Raw genomic sequence first — 14,518 nt, 5'->3', positions numbered from 1 at the left:
CAACTAGTTTTCATATACATACAATCCAAATAATAAACTGAAAGTTCCTTACAGCTAATTCAAATAAATATTAAATTTTTATAAGTTCAAAACTAAAGAAAATAGAATCCACACTATTGCAAACTGATGGAGTCTTCATTTCCATTTCCATGGAGCATCATTTTTCTAGGGAATCTCCACGAAACTTACAGATGGTACATAACACATAATTAACTTGATTACAACGTCAATAACTATGCCCATGTTGAGTAACGTATCAATGGAACTTTCTTCAAACATAGGTGGTGCATACTGTTTGCTGGTATCGTTGAGATGATAGAGTTCAGGTTCATAAAGTTTGTAGTTATAAATAACGTTGCATGTACTCGTCCATCCTGGTGTACTGAACCTCTGGGTACAGTAGAGAAGCCTCTTCTTCCCCATCATCTCTCATGTCAAAGTTTTTCAAGCAACCCTCATAAAAAATGTGATAGTAATGCCCTATCCCCACCTGATTAGCAAGGTCTGTACCTGCATGCGAGCAGAATATGTAGTAGGTACGGCAATTGGGGCGAAACTAGATTTTGCAAGGTTCTAAAAAGAGGTCTTAAATAACATATCTTTTCCCAACCTTAAGTAAACGTTATGAATACGCACAACACAACAACAACAAAATTCTATTGTGGAGGAATCATATTTCTCACATTTATCTAATCTGTATTTAATTATAATTTATGATCATGTACATGAATTCATATATTATCTAATGCATGGCTATGGTATTTTATTTTTAAAGATCTTTGATCGCTATGTACTATATGAATTTAAAAGTGTGTTCGTGACCAATCTAAATATAATTAGAAAATTCATTTTGCAATATAAATAGTTTTCATACCAAATAATTGCTTCCAAACAGAAATATTTAATAATAATAAAAATATGATAATGTTTACTATTTCTCGTGGAGAAAATCATGCACTTATTTTATATTTCCACTTCCATAAGAGAGTCATCTAGAATGGCGAGGATGACTTGCGCATCCTCATAAATGATAATAGGAATAAATAATAAATCTAATTTAATTATTTATTCTTTAATATTGTCAAAAGTAAAAACTATTAGAAATCATTCGTTATTCTTAAATGATTTCATGTGACAAAAATAGAAACTATTAGAAATCATGTGAACAAGGTATGCCTACTTTGTGTAAAAGAAAAGAATAGTTAAGACGATTATCTTAGTGGTCAAGTGATAATTCCTTGGCTAGATGAAGTCATGCTTCTCTCCCCCAAATTTATGGGAGAAGACGGACATAATTCTGTTGTACACATGTCCTAAGATACTCCCCAGAAGCCAAAACGGTTATATACAATGAAAATGTATTTTCACACAATTAATCCATTGCCCTTGTAAGGAGATGGCATGACAAAATAGTAATACTTTCCTAGAAATTCCACGTGGCCCTTTCACCATTTTTGTACTAATAAGCTGAGATTTCAAATACTGTATACTCAACAAATAAATGATTTTCCTTACCTTTCATTGATGCCAAGAATTCATCACTCAGAATGGGAATTTTCTTAAGAACCTTTCCTGAGAGCTTTTCCCATTTAGCAATCAACTCATTTTGACTAAGGATGTTTTCCTGTGGCCATAGGTATATTGTCTTGTTCAAGGCCCGTGGATCATCAACGCACTTGATTGTATATGCTGCAATGTCATCTTCGTCCACGAATATCGCTGCATAGTATGATATAACAATACACAATCAGAAGTGCAAATCCGAAGGGAGTCAAATACACTCAAAAGCAGGAGTCTTAAGAACTAGTTGAATTTAAATAGTACAAGTAGTATTTGTTTATGGTACCTTTGACGTTACCATCTCCATAGACGTGAACTTTCTCCTTGGGTGGAAGAAGGGTACGCATTTGACATAGGTTAGGAACAAAGTAAGCAGCAAAGCAGTTAGCAGAAATGTAGGTGTGGGGAATGTTTCCTTCTTCTATCGCCCTTCTTATCTCCATCTTCTCATCAAATGTGATCCTTCCTGGTTCAAGGGCATGCCCCATCCTTGCTGGGTCCATACCGAATTCAGATGGTAGAAAACGCTGCATGCAAAATTGTATGTTCATTATGAATGGACGTGAGGTCATAGTTAATGATGCCTCTATCAATTATTAAAAAAAATTAAGAAGGTTCGTCACATTTCATGTTCTTAATAAACGCGCACGCACGCACGCACGCACGCACGCACAAGGGGGGTTTTAGCAACAAAAAAATGCCACACCGATTAGGCGGTCTTAAGGTGTTACAGCTTGTTGCTTGGGCACCGCTAAACATAGGGAGTTTCAAGAAGGGCTTGTTTTGTTACCTACATCAATTCCCTAGCCAAGCTCACTCGACTCGATGAATTTTTTTGAAGTGCTAATAGTTTGTTCGCATCTCCTATTTCCAGCCCTGCCTTTTATAGGGGAAAATAGTGGTCTTCATTCATTAATATTCATGGGCCCCATGGCGGTGTCCCAGGGCTGACAACTATACAACGACAAGGCGCCACAAACTAAATTATGAGCATTTACATTATGCTAATATGCCCAACACACAAGTGCCTCGGCACCTCTAGCCAAGACCTTGACAACTCCCGCATCAACGTTGAACTTCAGGAAACCTTCCGGAGACTAAATGGTACAAAACGCACACCCTCCCGAGAGTTGTTCTCAGTAATGGGCCCGTCTATGTACGCTCCTTGAGTTCACGGTAAATGGAAGGTTTTTGAAGGCTTTTGGGTCGTCTTTCTGATTTGATTTCCTTCCTGTCGTCTGTAGGTTTAACTGATATTTTCTTCGGTTTTTCCTTTTTGTTTTCTTCCAATTATTTCTTCTATTTTTAAAATATATATTAAAAAAATCATGGACACTTTTAAATATTGGTGAATATTTCTAAAGTTTGTGAACATTTTGAAGTCCATTAAAATTTTTCAAGACCATGATTTTGAAATTCGTGAACATATTTTATTTTAGCAAAAAAAATAATAAAATTTTTCTAAACTTTAATAATTTTTGAATTGTTTTAATATTTCACAAATTCATGAACATTTTTCAAATTGCAAACATTTAAAAAAATTGTGAACCTTTTGAAGGCAGTGAGGGTTGGTGAGTCGGAATTTCCTAGGGGCCAAATAGGGCGATAAGTTTCACATACCCGGCTCTAGCATCCCGCTCAAGGATAGGCCCAGAGAAGCCGAGCGGGAAGCTTCCTCCCGTTGTTGGTAAGCTTCCAAAACTTAGAATCTAGTCTGGGTGATTTCTTTTTCATTTTCTTTGTGCTTATGCAGATTTTCTCATGTTTTCCTTCATTTTCTCCTTTTACCTAGTTTAATTAAACATAAATATTTTTCAAAAATTCATGAAAAAATTGGTGGAACATATTTTCATATTTATGTTGTTTTTATAAAATTCAATCATTTATTAAAATTCGTGATTTCTTTCCAACCCATTAACTTTAATATAACTTATGATCATTTGTTTTTAAATATAAAAAATTGTAAATTCGTTAAAATAAATTGAAAACATTTTCCTGAGTTGACCAATATAGTTTTAAATTCGTAATTTTTTTAAAACCTGTCAACAATTATTGAGTTCACCAACATCACGGAAAGACAAGCGAAAAAGCTAACCAGAGACAGGCAAGCGAGGGAGCAACCGGAGGCGAATACTGGATGGCCATTGTCACGGATGCAATGGTCTTTTTTCGAGATCGTGAATCGTTTTTCAAAACAGATGAACTTTTTCAAATTCATAATTTTTGAAAATTTGTGAACTTTTTGGAAATCTGAATTGTTTTCAAATTCGTTAACTTATTTTATCAAAATCGATGAACCGTTTTAAAATCCGTGGTTTTTTACAAATCTGATGAAGTTTTTTTTATCAAAATCATGAATTAAACTGTTTTCAAATCAGTGAACTTTTTTTTTTGAAAATTTGGTGAACTTTTTTCAATTTCATGATTGTTTTTAATGTTTTCCTTATTTTTTAAAATTTTTGTAATCCATGATTTTTTAAAAATTGATGACCTTTTCTAAAATTCGTGAATTCTTCTTCAAATTTATGTTTTATTTTTACAAATATTTTTTTACTGGGACTGAGCCATGGGTCAAATAGTGCTTTTTTGGATATAACACGCCAATGGTTAGTGAGCCAAGTTGGTGAATGCAGGTTTGAATCGCACATCATGCAGAATAACATGGTGAAGATATCTTCTTCTTGTTTGTTTTTTTGAGGATGCTACTGGTTGCGAGCATGCTGGGCTGGCCAACTACCGCTCACCTTCGAGCGCCAACTAGACTAAGCGACGCTTAGGGCGCCGAAGAGGAGCTCTCCTCCTCCGTGGTATATATTATGCGCTTTTTGATATAATGCCACTGAAATGCATAGGGTAGAGCGAACAAGCAACCTAAATGGACCATTTTCGAACATTCTTAGCTTCTTTACAGGTTTAGGTCCATTTTATCTTTTTTAGTTTTCTTATTATCTACTGTTTCTTTTACCAGGTTTTTTTCATGTTCCTTTTTTTGCGATTATTTTTGCTTTTTCAAATAGTTTTTCCTAATGATTGGAAATTTCGAAAAAAGTTCATTTTTTTAAAATCACAAATTCAAAAACATTTCCCGTTCCCAAGAATAGTTGGCAATTTCTAAAAATGTTTGTGCATCAATTTTTTTAAAATTTCTCTTTTTGAAAAATCTTTGGAAATTCAAATAATGATTGTGTTTTCAAGTTATGTTCAGTATTTGAGAACAGTTCATGTTGTGAACAATTGTTCTTACATTGAAAAATGCTCCCATTTTCGTAATTAAAAAATTATGATCGATTTTTCTAGAAAAAAAACTGATTTCAGAAATCATCACATTTTCAACTCTGTTTCAAAAATTCAATGAATTTTCGGATTTAAAAAATTGGTCTTCCCTATAAATGTTCAGAAATTTCAAAATTGTAGGGATGCTCTGTGCTTCTGGGCGACATTTTGATGGACAGAGTGTCACAAACAAGGTAGAGATTCTTTCTGCTTCTGGGCGACATTGTGATGCACAAAGTGTCAAAAGGAGCTGCTCCGACACATTGCACTGGAGGGAATCCGCATAGTAGCGAGGGACTGGGCACTTCAACACTCCGGCGCTGGAGCAATTATATGTCTCTTTTCCCCGTTTTCTCTAAAAAGGAGGATGCACAATTTGGTTACATATTTTAAGAACGCGTAGTTACAAGATTCTAAAATTGTCCACGTATGTTATGAAAATATAACAGAATTTTAAGTGACATGTTCACAATTTTTTTAGGAAAGAATTTTTTTTAAAAATAACATTGGTATTATAAATGTTTTCTTGTTTTTTTTCATGTATTTTAATGATGTTCTTGAAATTAGAAAGTTGACTACTTATAAAAATTCCGTTTATTTTCATAAATGTTCTTGTATTTAAAAGTTATTCAAGAATTCTTAATAATGTTGTTTTATCCTAAAAAATATTCATGAATTCTAAAATTGAAAAGGAAAAAAAGAAATAAGTTATAAAATTATACAAAATGAAAAAAAATCAAAAGGTAAAAAAGAAACCTGGAGAAAACCAGATGGAAATAAATTAAATAAAGGAAGGAGAAAGAAAAATAGAAACCGAAGGACCACTCAACATAAATTTATTGGGAAGATTAGAGGAAAAAAGGGGGAAAAGGAAAGAAAACCAGTGAAAACAAACAACAGAAAAGTGAAGATTTCATGTGGTGGTGAAGCTATTCAATGCTGCTAGCTAAAGTACTTATGCTGTTGTGCATATCCCTGCAAAGAAAATACTTGTGCATATTTTGTTGTCGACTATTTTTTGGAAAAACAGACATCCTAACTAACAAGAGCCGTTAATCATATGAGTTGAACAATTTCTGCATAAGGTAACACATCCAAACTAGTACAACTCCCTCCATCCCATATTAGTTGTCGTTGAAATGGATGTATCTAGATGTATTTTAATGCTTCATGCATCCATTTGAGCTAAAAATAATATGGAACAATGGGAGTATTATCTAATTCATTCTTTCCAAAATATAAGGCACACTACTTTTTTGAACAGTTAGACATCTTTATATTGGACCAAGTTTATGGGGATTTTTTTTCAGTATCTAGAAAGCCAAATGAATACACTATGGAATACATTCCGTGGTGGATCTAATGGACTACTTTGGCAATGTTGGTATGGAACTTTTTTCTCTGAAACTTGGTTAAATATAGAAAGTTGAACTTAAAAAAATACACCTTAGAACGAGAGATTTCTAGGTTGACTGAGAGGCTATTGTTCAACACTATTACAGTACGGCTTTCCCCTCTCTGTTGGCCACTGCTTCATATCCTCCACGCCTTCAAATTTTGATGTGTTTCCACATGGTATAGTCTCGAACAGAGTTTAAATAATACCCCTCCGCTGGGATACATAGGACATATTTTGGCTGGTTAATAAAAGATCTTGACAAATAACTATATTTGTATGCGGTTTATGAGATACAAAATCATGGTACTAAGTATAATTAATGCCATAAATGAAATGACATAGAAAAAGGGAACCTAATTATTATATCTCTTTTGAGGTAAATACACCAGAGGTGCCTAAACTTGTCCGGCACGGTCACTTTAGTGCCTAAACTTGCAAAATGTCAAAAATTGATGCCACAACTTGTCCATTTGGTTCATATACGGTGCCTCGCTCATACGCCGCCGTATTTGCTTGTCGCGTGGCCTGACAACTGGCATGTGGCCCACGGGTCAGTGGGTGGGAGTGTAGGAAGAGTTGAGTCGGATGAGATTAGCAGTTATTTTCCAGAAAACCCTCGGAGCTTTTATAAAACCTTGCTGACCCAGAACGACTCACCGGCTCCTCAAAAACCTTGCTGACAACATGATAGATTTCACACAGATTTCAAAAAAATATAAAATACACAGAGATTGCATATTACTCTGTAATGCACTTGTACTCTGTAATGCGCTTGTAGATTGCGTACATATTCACATATAAATAAGACCTTGGCAAGAGCATTCTTAATGTTCAGAGATGAACAGAGAATTTCATAGTGATAGCATATACAACACCATTTGGAATATAACTTCACAGTGATAACATAAACAACAACATTTTAAATAGAATTTCACAGTGAGAAGAGGATTTCCAGTGATAACATGAATAGCAGTATTTCAAACAGAACTTGACCAAATCCAGTACATCTGAAACGAGAGCAAAACATAAAGGGTTTGTTTGGTATCTTTGTCTCTTAACCCGAACAAAAGGAGTAGTTCATTCATGAACTCAACTAAGATGCATTTGAAGTTCATTCATGAACTGAAACTAGGTGAGATGGAAAAATGGCTATAACAGTGAGAGGAAATCATGAAGGTCATCAGGCCATCCTTCATCATAGAGACCATTTGGTGCATTCTGGCTAACAAGAACCTCCTCTTCTGCTTGCATGAAGTGTGGGGCTTGGTGTGCACTTGCTCCATCATTTCCAAAGAGAAGGTTGTAGGAGCCAGGGGCAGTAGCTCTAGCTCCTCTTGGAGCACTTGTGCTATCTCCTGTTGCATCAGGTGTTCTCCCTCCCCTTCCAGCATTTGCCCCTCCTCTTGCACCCCTTGAAGCAGTTGTTCTCCCTCCCCTTGCAGCAGGTGTTCTCCCTCCCCTTGTAACATTTGCCCCTCCTCTTGCAGCAGGTGCTCACCCTCCCCTTGCACCATTTGCCCCTCCTCTTGCAGCAGGTGTTCTCCCTCCCCTTGCAGCAATTGACCCTCCTCTTGCCTGCTTCTTCCTGGGTCTTGGTGCAGCTCCTTGCTCAGATTCAGCTGCAACACCTTCTGCTCTTCTCACCCTTCCACTTGTCATTGCTGTAGTCACTGTACCTACTGGGATTGAGTCCCTAGCATTAGCAATAAAGCTTGATTCAGGTAGTGGACCATAATCTCTAATTGTTGGTGACCTAAACCTCTCCTGCATTGTAAAGCAATGAGCATTGGAAGGAGATTATTCAAAGCATTGGAAGCAAATTATTCATAGTGTTGCAAGGAAATGATTGATAGTACAGAAGAAAATTACCCTTTCCTGCATCATGAACACCATGGAATCTTTACTTTGTGTTGGATCCAGCATGGGATTTACTCTATGTGGCATAATGTTCTGCAAATGCAGTGATACTATGATCATTGGAAGCAAAGTAAATTAAGTCATGAATGTAAAAGGCCGAATGTAGAAGGCAGGAAATTACAGCAATGATGCTTGGGTCATCATACTCTTCTTCTGATTCCTCTGCTCCTCTTGGTTTTGGTTCATCATTTACATGGTTGTGGTGACCTTTTTTATTGTGATCAGCAGCTCCACATATAGAACAATGCATAGTGACACCATGTTTTGTTACTTTCTTCATACCATCCTTACCCTTTTTCTCTTCTGGCTCTTTCTTCCTACTTTTCTTTGGCCTTCCCATGACTTTTGTGTAAATAGGTGGATACACATCTATTGCATTCATTTTCTCCCAATGCTTCATGTCCCTCATAGGCATAAGGTTCCAGCCATAGCAACTCTTGTAGTTCTCAACACTATAACAGTCATGCACCATGCTCTCTGGCTCAATCCTTTCATGTCTGAAACATGCAATGGCATGATGGCATGGGATGGTTGAGAGTTCCCATCTGTTGCAGCCACAACTGTTCATGTTCAAATCCACAACATATGTATTATTTAGAGACAAAACCTGGAAAACACCTTTCCCATACTCAGTAACCATGCAGTTCTTTGCCCATTCTATATATTTGTCTAGTTTCTTCTGAATTTTGGGGCACAGCCGGCCAGTCCACTTCTCAGATTCCCTTTGTTTGCCAACTATCCTGTTTGCTAGTTTATGGAAAACATAATCTAACATGGACTTTATTGGCAGATCTCTTCCATCCAGAATATAGCTGCATAGAAAATTTAATCAATGTAAAAAGACAGGGTATAAGTGGCATGCTGTTGAGAACAAAAAGAAGAAGAGATTGCAGCATACCTGTTGAACACCTCAGACATATTGTTGAGGAGGATGTCACATTTGCAGAAAGGGTTAAAGAAAGCCTTTATCCATGTTCTTGGAGACAACTTCTCAACCCACTTGTAAGCATCTAAACTGTGTTCCTTTATTTGCTCCATGTTTTTGTGGTAAGAAATTTTGTTTGTAGATCTTGCTATTGCCCATAAATCATTCTTCAATGTTTCACCCTTATGTACTTTGTGGAAATTCTGATATATGTGCCTCACACAATGTCTGTGCTCAGAATGAGGGAACACTTTCTGCACTGCAGCAATCAAACCCTACAAAATTCATGTCAACTTAGACCAACTTCTGCAATCAGAATATCAGAACCAAATTATAGAGATAACAATGCTTACCTTTTGCTTGTCACTCATTAGTGTGTAAGATGATGAGTTGGAAATGTTCAGGTCATCCTTCAATGAAGCCAAGAACCACTCCCAACTACTTGTCGATTCTACTTCACAAAGACCAAATGCAATGGGGAATATGCAGTCATTGGGATCGACACCAACTGCTGTAAGCAAATTTCCTTTGTACCTAGTTTTAATGTGGCAGCCATCAAGGAAAATTATTGGTCTACAAGCCTTAAGGAACCCTCTCTTACACGCATCATATGACCAATATAGTGTTGAAAAGTGATTTTTTGTCTCTTTAGTTTTGTTGTCAAAAACCTCCTTTGTGCACAAGAAAAACTTGCTTCCTGGGTTAGTCCTTCTAAGCTCTTGGCCATAATCCCACAACATTTTGTACTGGTCATCATCCTCTCCTCTGATCGACCTAACTGCCGCTCTTCTTGCCCTTCCTAGCTTACTTCTCTTAGCAATCATGTTATATTCTGTCTGCACCTTTTCCGAAAACTTCCTCAAAGGCATTTTCTCATTATCTCTGAATTCACCTCTGAATTTTGCAGTCAGAAATGGGGCAGTGAGAGCTTTAAGGTCCCAAGCTTTGGTGCATGTGTGATTATCAAGATATTTCTTGATCTGAATGCTACTACTCCTGTTATCTTTGCCTGCCTTCAAATACCAAGTACATCCAGGCTTGCAAATAGCTTCTAATTTAGTGGTCGTATTCCTTGTTTTCTTCACCTTCACTCTGTTTCTCACACTATAGGAAACCAGTGCAAGCCTGAGCTCTTTCATGTCACCAAATACCATGCCAACTTTGAAAGCAGGAGCATTAAGATCAGTGCATGGATTGAATGTGCTGAACCTATACTTGAGCTTATCTTTCTCTTCTTTTGAAAGTTCCAAGTGACTATCATCTAGGACATCTTCAGGAAGTTCTCCTTCATAATCAGGCAAAATCTCCTTCTCTCTGTGATCATCAACATCTTTATCTACATTACTATCAAATAGGTCGTCATCACCATCTGCTACTTCATAATCACTCTCGTAGAAGTCCTCGTCTGTTACAATTTCTTCTGTGTTCTGATGTAAATCATCATCATCTTCAGAGCTTGTACTGTCACCATTCTCGCAATTGTCAAATTCAGCCTCTAATTCTTCATTACCAACACCAGAACTACAGCCTTCACCAAATGGGATGAAACTCTTTGCTCTGATATAACTAATATCTCCTGCACTTTCTGGTATTTCAGACCAGAAAACATTTTCTTTGCCCTTTCCAGACTTAACTTGAGTTATTACTTTAGTTGGTTCATTCAGTCCATGCAGCAACACATCATCATCATTGTTTAGTAACTGCAGAGTGTCACCATGGTCTACCAGCAGGACCAAGTTCTTGTGTTCTACTGTTGCAGCAATCATGAGCACTATATCTGCATCACATGACATCAGGTGAAGCCCATCACAAAAAGATTTACCGGGTTGGCACCAATGCACATCCATCTTGGAGTTTGCTCTGTCATGGCCCAGTTGGAGAAGGAAATCATCTATCCATAAATTAGACCAAGTATCACTCTGACAGTAGTCAAACCAGTCCACTTCATGATCTATATACTTCATGTCGCTACCAGGTCCACAAAAAAATCCCTTGTGATGGATTTCAACTGTGAACAGACCATCAAATAGCCCTGCATTATTAAAATAGAACAAATATTCAGATAACTATGCTGCACATATATTCAGCACAGATTTCACTTATGTACAAAAGAATTAGTTACCTACTCAGTACACAACATGTCAACATCCATATATTTAGTTTACTAAACAGATAATTATTTGGTTTAATAAACACTTAATTATTCACTACTTTACATACAACTGCACACATTCAGTACATCTGTACTGCATAGCACAAACTGAGCACATATATTCAGTTTTGTGCAGTGCACACATTCAGTAGATAACCTATCACCAAAATTCAGTTTAAGTGTACATCAGGTGTCACCAAAATTCAGTTTACTGTACGATAACTGAAGACAAAATTCAGTTACAAATCTTCTGAAAAAATTAGTTCGAACAATCTACAAATCTGAGGCGCAATGACCAATGACCAACAAGACAAATAATCATAGATCAGAAATATTGTAGCCTAATTTGTTGCGCACATAAGCATGAGCAACTGCTGACAAGAAAGACGCCTACTTTCAAAACCCCCAAATAAATCCTAGCGAAAATCAGGATCAATGCACCCATATCTGATCCATAATAGTCCACATACACATCACGCATACCATTGAAGAAAGATGAAGATCAAGCAAGGCAAAAGAGCAGGCAAACCCTACCCGACGCATACACATGGACGAGGAATAGAGAACCGGGATGAAGAGAAAACTGGAAGGATGTGACTTACCATACGTAGGAGCTGCTTCGCCTGGAAGACGACGGTGAGGGTCATCCATCGCATCCGCCGCCGATTGCCGTGCCGCACCACCTCCGCCACCTTCGCCTCAGATTGATCGTGAGAAAGCAGAGACAAATATAGGCGCAAATATAGCAGGCAATCAGTTCCCGCGGTTGGATAGACTTTTTTGCAATACTTAATAAAAGCTCCGGGGGTTTTCTGGAAAATAACCGCTAATCTGGTCCGACTCAACTCTTCCTACACTCCCACCCACTGACCCGTGGGCCACATGCCAGCTGTCAGGCCACGCGACAAGCAAATACGGCGGCGTACGAGCGAGGCACCGTATATGAACCAAATGGACAAGTTGTGGCACCAGTTTTTGACATTTTGCAAGTTTAGGCACTAAAGTGACCGCGCCGGACAAGTTTAGGCACCTCTGGTGTATTTACCTCATCTCTTTTTGTTTTACGAATGAAGCTCCAATAATGCAACAGCCAAAAAGGGGACAGTGAGATCTAGCGCTGCTGTTGCTGTGTGCAACTTCCGTGACCCACGTCAATTCAAGTACAGTTGTGACCAATAATAGATAAGATGATATTTTACCAGAAAGTAGCCAAGCAAAGGCTTTCATTTTACTGAAGGTTGTTGCTCGTTATGTTGTCAAGATCTTTTTCGACAGGGGGAATATTTTGTCAAGATCTGCAAACAGTAATTCAGCAAAGAGCTCTGCAGTGGCCCTGGCAACTGAACTTACTGTTCAAATTTTGTGGCAATAAAAACTATGGAAATCTGCCACACACAAGAATATGCTGGCGTCCGTTTGTAAAGACAGATCAAAACATACTTTGTGCATTTTCTTTCTATGTATGTACGAAACTGGAGAGTATTGGAGCAGATGAATAGCAGATGGAATCCTCCAAAAATGCACACAAAAAACCCAGCTTTAGCGAGTATCGAACATAGATTCTTATGCATGTAATAAAAAAGGAGTTTTGAAATTGCTACTTATAATTTTCTACAGGTCGATCAAATGCACATGGTGAGAGTTTGTGTTGCACAAAAAGCTGCGAGAAACTTGCCGTGTATATAGAAATGTAATTTTCCAGTTGAACCGAATTATTTTGTTGGACATAGACAACGGTTGAAGGTTGTCATCAACGAACTAATAGTAATAAACTTCATACTTTCCTCAAAAAAAAAAGGTGCAAACAAACATTTTTTTGTGAGACAAAGTTCACACTAACTTATAGTTGCATATACACTCACATATTAATTCCCCTGAGTGAGTCAGCGTACCTTGACATTTCCAGCTTCTTTGATGGCCTCCACGAGCTTGAGCTGCAGGTGGAGGTTGTGGCTACGGAAGTGAACACCGGACATGGCCGACACCACCACGTCCACCTGCTTCACTGCGGCGACGAGGCCCCGGTGGTCGTCGAGCGACGCCTCCAGGAGCCGCACTCCCTGCGCCTTGAACGACAGCAGCATCTGGAGCTTGTCGATGTCGAGGCCGATCTCCGGCCTCATCAGCACATAGGTCTCGTGGCCCTGAGCTAAGCTCGCCTTCACGATCCTCCTGCCGATGTAGCCGGTGCCTCCAACGACAAGCACCCTGCTCTTCTCCATGCCTCACAAAAGAAGAAGCTCGAAGCGAATCGCTGTTGGCCGACTACCACTTTTCACCGAGATGCCTGGTGTGGTGTGTCGACTTGGTTGGGATCATTAGAAGATATGGAGATCGGTCAGTGAAATCGCTGTCAACCTGGTGGTAGGTTGGTTACGTTACGTGTACGGCCCTAGCTGATACTGCGCATCATGGTGGTTGATTTCGAGGCCGCATTGATGAGCTGTCGTTTATTTGATGTACTCCTACCTACTTTTATTATGAGCACATGTGATTTAATGGCTTGCAAACTTGTGAGCTCAACTGATAAAGTTCACGCATGTTACAAAGTTCCATCCGCGATTGTACTGGACTTGAACTTACCGTTGAAAATCTCAAAAGGTAACATAAGGCATCTCCAACGGCGTCCCCTAAATCGGACACACTAAACGTCTGCGGACATGGATACGGGAGCCGGCCACAGAAAAGACCAAACGTCCACCCATATTTCAAACAGAGATTGAACAAAAATGATGAAATTCATGCAAGCCGGAGGAAATTGAACCAAGTTCATATATCACATTCAAACTAGACGATATTTGGCAAGTTCAACTAAAATTTTAAAAAGCAAATGAAATTACGCGAGATACGAGATGGTGACCTCATACTGGTGGCCTCCCTGGCCAGCTGCTCCTCTGGCTTCATCTGCTCCATCATACGCGTGGCCTCCATGGCCGGCGCTCCTTCATCGTTGTCGCGGTTTTTCCACGATATTAGGGCGCATAGGGACCACAACAATCCTGATTGACCGCCACCTAGCTCTCCCGTTGTAGCCGATCGGCTTCCTCCGCCACCTGGCACAGGGCCGCGTCAGCCGCTAACGCCGACCCAAGCCTCGCCCTTGCCAACGACGAGGGCGGCAATGTGCAGAGACTCGTCCACCACAATCTTAACGAGATGGTGGTTGAGGCGTTACCGGCACCGCTCGGACGTCTCTGTGGTGGTGCTCGACCAGTCCTCAGGCCAGGTCCACGTGAGGTCGGGGTCCAAGAGGACCCAGTCGGGCGTGATGTCCGACGCCGCGCGTCGGCCG

At 38.9% G+C, this 14,518-nt stretch overlaps 3 protein-coding genes across 4 annotated transcripts; all 3 read right to left on the bottom strand.

Moving 5' to 3' along the window:
* Positions 1–328: 328 nt before the first annotated feature.
* Positions 329–2,048, bottom strand: LOC119360533 (isoflavone reductase homolog). Its single transcript, XM_037626130.1, has 3 exons — positions 1,847–2,048; positions 1,516–1,719; positions 329–510 (listed from the first exon to the last, which is right to left on the bottom strand). The coding sequence occupies exons 1-3, from the start codon at positions 2,046–2,048 to the stop codon at positions 344–346; spliced, it is 573 nt and encodes a 190-aa protein (XP_037482027.1). The 3' UTR covers positions 329–343.
* Positions 2,049–7,187: 5,139 nt separating this feature from the next.
* LOC119362269 lies at positions 7,188–13,218 on the bottom strand. Of its 2 annotated transcripts, XM_037627465.1 has the most exons (7): positions 13,119–13,218; positions 11,829–11,918; positions 9,428–11,106; positions 9,048–9,349; positions 8,271–8,961; positions 8,102–8,182; positions 7,188–7,996 (listed from the first exon to the last, which is right to left on the bottom strand). In XM_037627465.1, exons 2-7 carry the CDS (start codon positions 11,875–11,877, stop codon positions 7,727–7,729), a joined length of 3,072 nt encoding a protein of 1,023 aa, XP_037483362.1. In that variant the 5' UTR covers positions 11,878–11,918; positions 13,119–13,218; the 3' UTR covers positions 7,188–7,726. The 2 variants fall into 2 exon arrangements, with proteins under 2 accessions (XP_037483362.1, XP_037483363.1); XM_037627466.1 differs by lacking the exon at positions 13,119–13,218 and having other exon boundaries at positions 7,737–7,925; positions 11,829–11,911.
* LOC119362270 (isoflavone reductase homolog) lies at positions 13,088–13,605 on the bottom strand. Its single transcript, XM_037627467.1, has one exon. It carries the CDS (start codon positions 13,446–13,448, stop codon positions 13,110–13,112), a length of 339 nt encoding a protein of 112 aa, XP_037483364.1. The 5' UTR covers positions 13,449–13,605; the 3' UTR covers positions 13,088–13,109.
* Positions 13,606–14,518: the final 913 nt, after the last annotated feature.

The sequence above is a fragment of the Triticum dicoccoides genome, chromosome 2B (assembly GCF_002162155.2).
Source record: "Triticum dicoccoides isolate Atlit2015 ecotype Zavitan chromosome 2B, WEW_v2.0, whole genome shotgun sequence".
NCBI lineage: Eukaryota > Viridiplantae > Streptophyta > Magnoliopsida > Poales > Poaceae > Triticum > Triticum dicoccoides.
This window is presented reverse-complemented; position numbering and strand designations above follow the sequence as displayed.

What these genes read in the sequence shown, in the direction of transcription:
- LOC119360533 (XM_037626130.1), bottom strand. Translation starts at nt 2,048, where the DNA reads ATGGGGCATGCCCTTGAACCAGGAAGGATCACATTTGATGAGAAGATG. An exon ending in TGGAGATGGTAACGTCAAAG is followed by an intron (nt 1,720 to 1,846) that starts GTACCATAAACA and finishes CATACTATGCAG; the next exon opens with CGATATTCGTGGACGAAGAT. An exon ending in ATTCTTGGCATCAATGAAAG is followed by an intron (nt 511 to 1,515) that starts GTAAGGAAAATC and finishes GCTCGCATGCAG; the next exon opens with GTACAGACCTTGCTAATCAG.
- LOC119362269 (XM_037627465.1), bottom strand. Translation starts at nt 11,877, where the DNA reads ATGGATGACCCTCACCGTCGTCTTCCAGGCGAAGCAGCTCCTACGTAT. An exon ending in CGAAGCAGCTCCTACGTATG is followed by an intron (nt 11,107 to 11,828) that starts GTAAGTCACATC and finishes TTAATAATGCAG; the next exon opens with GGCTATTTGATGGTCTGTTC. An exon ending in ATGTCTGAGGTGTTCAACAG is followed by an intron (nt 8,962 to 9,047) that starts GTATGCTGCAAT and finishes TTTTCTATGCAG; the next exon opens with CTATATTCTGGATGGAAGAG.
- LOC119362270 (XM_037627467.1), bottom strand. Translation starts at nt 13,448, where the DNA reads ATGGAGAAGAGCAGGGTGCTTGTCGTTGGAGGCACCGGCTACATCGGC.